The sequence below is a fragment of the Bactrocera tryoni genome, unplaced genomic scaffold (assembly GCF_016617805.1).
Source record: "Bactrocera tryoni isolate S06 unplaced genomic scaffold, CSIRO_BtryS06_freeze2 scaffold_7, whole genome shotgun sequence".
NCBI lineage: Eukaryota > Metazoa > Arthropoda > Insecta > Diptera > Tephritidae > Bactrocera > Bactrocera tryoni.
In genome coordinates, this window is record NW_024396366.1 from 8,156,507 (window position 1) to 8,162,283 (window position 5,777).

The following is a 5,777-nucleotide window of genomic DNA, read 5'->3' on the forward strand; positions in this document are numbered from 1 at the left end:
ATATAAGAATTTTTTCTGTGGTTCTAGGTTTATAATATAATTTATAATACTTTTTAAAATTGTGGCACTTACCTGGCCGTTGGTGAAAATGCAGCTAAGTTTTTGCTCAAAATATTTCTGTGGATTTTCGAGGTTTTAATGGAAATCCTATGGTGTTTATTTTCTGCTGACTTCTCGTTTTTGCACTTATTCAAAGTTCTAACAACACTATTCAGCCTTTGTCTAAAAAGAATAAGAAATACACAAACTTATGTAAAAAAAATACTTCATCAATATCAATTTGGACTAACATTTCTGTTTCCAAACGCAGTACTTTCTCGTCTTTCTCATCGATGACATCCTCTCCTGCAGTTTGAGGTGCTTCTCCAACCTCGTCTTCATGAATTACTTCAACAGGGGCGGTATTCTTCAACATTGTTGTTAACAACTCTGTTTTTAAACCTTTTTGCCGTTCATTAGCCTCTGCAGGAGCAGTGGTTAACGTGGGAAAAGCGCTAGGCAGTAACTTAGTTGGATTCCGCGAACTTAAACCTGCAAGAGTGTTTGGTTATAAAAGTAAAATTATTGTAATCAAAATGCTTTAATTACCCATTTCAAACTGCAAGTTGCATTAATTTTGTCCGTACGACGACAAACATTATCCATTGTTTTACTACTGCTTTATCTTTACGGAAATAGAAAAATCCCCATTTCGTAGCACAATTTTTACCATTATTATTATTATAGCCGAACACTGGGCATCGCATTTTAAAAAATATAAAATTTCACAATTAATGCAACACTTGAAAACACAATCGAATTCACTTTCAAAAGCGCGAGCGAAAAATAAGTCAACCGTGACGTTAGCAAGAACAGCTGACTGAAAGCAAACATTCGCATTGCGTAATCTCTTTCTCGATAGGATAGTTAGTATAACTGTCAAATCTATTGCTATTGCCATTGCCAAATCTGAGTGTGGGCATTTGTTATCATAACATAATCATTTGCGAAAAGGCGTCGGGTAGGTACGTTCAAGCTGATGTAGCGTATGTTCTGAGCTCTTGAAAAATTTATTTTATGATTTGCGAAAAGGCGTTGGGTAGATAGGTTCGAGCTGATGTACGGCATGTTTAAAGCTCTTGAATTGTTTAAAGTTTTATATAGATGGAAAATAAAAACGGAGAAATATACTTTTTTTTCTACAAATGTATTTCTTGTAAAATAAGATTTTATATTTTCGGACTATGGTAATTATAGCATACATTTTTATACCAATTAAAATAATAAATTTATAATGAGCAATGATATTTTGATTTATGCATGTATAAGTTTATTAAATTTAAGACTTCGCTCATTCCTGTTGAATTCTAAATACAACTCTGAAAACCAATCCTGTACTCTTATACTATACATATGTACATAACTTGTCTATGTACTATAAAACAGTACATTAGATCATACGATTATGGTAAAACGTCAGTCTGAATAAATGCGTTAATAATGTCGTTCACGAGTTTTTCTTTCTCTACGCGAAAACTGTTACAAAGGTTATGGGCCCAGATAGATATGGGTTTCAAGCTTTCGGTTCGTAAGAATATTTAAGTTACGATAATTCGGCGTCAAAAGCAATAAACGCGGTAAAATGGCTAATGCTATAGCTAGCGTCGAAAAATTGAGTTGCGACAATTATGCCACTTGGAGCATCCAAATGAAAAGCCTTCTCATCACTCTGGATTTGTGGAGCGCTGTCGCGGAAAAGTGTCCAGAAGCGGAATCAGAAAAGACAGCCAGGCTTCTGTGCGACAGGAAGGCACTTGCGACCATAACGTTGAGCGTAAAGCCAAGCGAACTCATCCATATAAAAAACTGCATTACAGCTAAAAGTGCTTGGGGTATGTTGAGCGCTATCTACAAGGCAGACACAGCATGCAGAAAAGTAAATTTATTTAAAAAATCAATTCGGTTCCAATTCAAAACCAGTGAGAAATTTTCGGTTCAACTAAAGGAATTCCGCTGCTTCGTTGATGACTTAAGAGAAGTAAGTTTAGAGATGGAAGATGATTTCTTGTCCATTCTATTACTTTGTTCATTACCCGACGAATTGGAGAATTTTGTGGTGGCAATGGAAAGTAGGGACGTATTGCCAAAATTGGACAATCTCATTGCTAAGATTTTGGAAGAGGAGCAAAGGCACGGTGAAAAGTGCAATAGCGGAGAAACAGTTTTCTTAGCAAATGATATAAGGCGACACACTGTAAATAGAAAAAGAGTCAACAGCAGCAGCAAAGGCACAAGCAGCAGAGTCAACATCAGCAGTAGCAGTGGTAGAGGTATGTGCTGACAGCTATAGTGATAATAGAACGAAAATGAAGGAAAAAGGAAGAGCTAACGAAAGTTGAATTTACAGTAATAACAACAACAACATACAACAATCAGTGCTTTGTTGCGGGTAACAACGCGCTAGTAGATGACAAAGCTTGGTCACTATTTGAGAAGGAGAGAAATTTAAACGGCATTTGGATTACCGACAGCGGCGCAACGTCTCATATGTGAAATAATGCAAAATTTTTTAGTTCTCTTGCTCGTGATAAACATAAAATTATTTTAGCATCAGGTGACTATATTTATGCACAAGGGACAGGAACAGTTGTTTTGAGGACAAAATACACAAGAATACATTTAAGAGACGTATGGTGCGTTCCAAATCTACATTCCAATTTCTTTTCAATCGGTAAAGCCGCTGAAAGTGGAAACGTAATTAAATTTGAAGAAAATAGTGCTTTGATACAAAATACATTAAAATGGGAAAGACAAGTTTAACTGCTAATTAGAAAACGGCATGTATATTGCTAACATAAAAAGAAACGCGGATAGTGTTAATGCGATTAGTGAATGCGCAAGTAATTGGCACAGGCGGTTCGGTCATCTTTACATAAACGATATAAACAAATTATAAAAAATGAAAATGGTGAATGGTTTAAACATTAAAATTCCGAAAATCCTTGACTGCTTGACATGTGCGGTGTGTAAAATTCACAGTGTTCCCTATGCCAACTATAGCAATGTTTATTCGAAAAATGTTTTAGACTTAGTACAGACAGATACACCCCAATGGGTGTGAGTTCGGTTGGCGGTGCATTGTATTTTATTTCATTTATAGACGATTATTCGAGGCATATGGTGGTTTATTTTTTAAAAAGAAAATCGGATGCATTCGACATGTTTAAACTTTTTGCTGCGACCGCGGAGAAGCAGACGGGCCTCAAAATTAAAACATTAGGTAGTGATAATGGAAAGGAATTTATTAATACCCAATTTAAGACATTTTTAAATGAAAATGGCATTCGGCATCAAACTGCTGTACCATACAGCCCTCAACAAAATGGTGTGGCCGAAAGAGCCAATAGAACATTAGTTGAAATATCGCGTTGTTTATTAAATTCGTTAAATTTGCCCCAATCGTTATGGGCGGAAGCCGTCAACACAGCAGTGTATATTAGAAATAGGTGTCCAACATTAGGTGCGGTTACACCGTACGAGAAATGGCACGACCGAAAGCCGTCAGTTTCACATTTACGTACGTTTGGTTACGATGCCGTGGTTCTATAAAAGGGTCCGAAACCACGCGGTAGTGAATTTTTGCCTAAAGGTGTAAAGCTTAAATTCGTAGGTTATCAAGCAGCTAGAAAGGATACCGACTTATTAATTTACAGACAAATCAAATCACAATCGCGCGTGATGTAATTTTTTTTGAAAAGCCTTTTGAATCACATAAAAAGAATAATGATGGAGATGAAGAACCACTTCTTGTTGAAATAAATGAACAAACAACTAACGAAAGAACAACTCAAGCAAATAGCAAGAATTTAGAAAACGAGAATTATGAGCAAGATGGGCGAAATGAGCCAGAAAGCGAGTCTGAGTCCGACTATGAAGAGGTTGCTGTAGGTAACAATAAGAGAAAGCGAGGAAAACCTAAATTCGTACGTTCAGGTGGAGTAGGTAGGCCGAAGAAAGTTTATTGTACTGGCCCTTCTCCGGAGATGCTAAGTTCTATTGTTGAAAATCCTGGCAATGTTACCGAGGCACTAAATTCAAAAGAAGCAGATAGCTGGAAAGCGGAAAGGCTGTTCGCAGAAGTATAACGTCGATTATTGCGAAACAATTGCACCAGTGGTCCGCCATTCCACAATTCGGTTAATATTGGCATTGGCAGCAAGGCATAAGTTGTTGGTGGTTGACATTGACATCGTTGCGGCCTATCTAAACGGTGATTTGGAGGAGACGGTGTATATGTGTCAACCTCCAATGGTTCAAGATGCAAGCAATCCAAACAAGGTATGCAAGCTTAAAAAAGCTTTGTACGGTCTGAAGCAAGCCGGTCGTGAGTGGAACAAAAAAGTAACACAAATACTACTAGAATCAGGTTTTAAAAGGTGCAAATCAGACCCATCGGTATATATACGACGTTGTAATACCAAGGTGAGCATCATCGGTCTATACGTAGACGATATGATTTAGGCTTGCTCAAACAAAGAAGAAATGCAGAACATAATAGAAGTTTTAAATCAGAATATTGAGGCGGTCGATCGCGGTCCAATATCTTTTTATTTGGGTATGGAAGTAGAGCGCGATGGTGACCGTGGTGATCTAACGACACATCAAACACGATATGCTACGGAACTTATACGGCAGTGGGGCATGACAGATTGCAAACCAGCGGCAACTCCATGGGCTCCAGGGACGATACTTTGTGAAAAACATTGTGGCAATCTGGAGACAAAAGCGTACCAAAGCTTAATTGGTGGGCTTATGTACCTGGCTATAATCTCTCGCCCGGATATTCCGCATGTGGTATCAAAGTTGTCTCAGTATAACTCGCATCCGCATAAAGAGCATATGCAAGCTGCTAAATACGTGCTTCGATATCTGAAGAAAGCTCCAAATGGTAAACTGAAATTTTCTGCTAATTTTAAAAATTTTGTATGTTTCACAGACGCAGACTGGGGTAGCGATAGTATAGACAGAAAATCGTACACAGGTTATTTCGTTACGATGGCTGGTGGAGCTATAGCTTGGGAGTCAAGAAAGCAGTCTGTGGTTGCGTTAAGCTCAATGAAAGCAGAGTACATCGCATTGTGTCAAGGTGCAAAAGAGACAGTTTTTCTACGTGGTATGCTTTGTGCGCTGGGTTACACGGACTATACAAAAGGTTATATACGGTTTTATGCCACAACCAAAGTGCTCAGTTTATGGTGAAAAACCCGATGGTGCAGAAGCGAAGCAATCACATCGACATTCGGTATCACTACATCCGTGAGAAATACGATGTTGGGCAAATAGAAGTAAAGTAGATTCCAACAAATGAGAATGCAGCAGATATACTCACCAAGGCGTTGGGAAAGCAGAAACATATTTATAATTGCGAATTGATGAACATTAATATATAATTTTGAATTTTTAATACTTTGGCTTGGTTTGAAGGGGCGTTTGTTGAATTCTGAATACAACTCTGAAAATCAATCTATATTGTACTCTACATATGTACATAACTTGTCTATGCACTATAAAACAGTACATTAGATCATACGATTATGGTAAAACGTCAATCTGAATAAATGCCTTAATAATATCGGTCACGAGTTTTTCTTTCTCTGCGCCATTTTACATAATTTTTGTGTTGATTAACAATATTGATTAAGAGTGTTGCTTAAATATGCAAACGGGGGTACAAACCACCTTTATGATCGCCAAAGAAAACGCCAGCTTATTTAAAATGAACAATCGTTTTAATTTAA

The 5,777-nt window shown here is 37.4% G+C and overlaps 1 protein-coding gene across 1 annotated transcript; it reads left to right on the forward strand.

Moving 5' to 3' along the window:
• Positions 1-4,521: 4,521 nt before the first annotated feature.
• On the forward strand, positions 4,522-5,238 carry LOC120781568 (secreted RxLR effector protein 161-like). Its single transcript, XM_040113806.1, has 2 exons — positions 4,522-4,927; positions 4,976-5,238. The coding sequence occupies exons 1-2, from the start codon at positions 4,522-4,524 to the stop codon at positions 5,236-5,238; spliced, it is 669 nt and encodes a 222-aa protein (XP_039969740.1).
• Positions 5,239-5,777: the final 539 nt, after the last annotated feature.

Coding starts and splice junctions, on each gene's coding strand:
- LOC120781568 (XM_040113806.1), top strand. CDS start 4,522: ATGCAGAACATAATAGAAGTTTTAAATCAGAATATTGAGGCGGTCGAT. Junction 4,928..4,975: donor TCTGAAGAAAGCTCCAAATG/GTAAACTGAAAT, acceptor TATGTTTCACAG/ACGCAGACTGGGGTAGCGAT.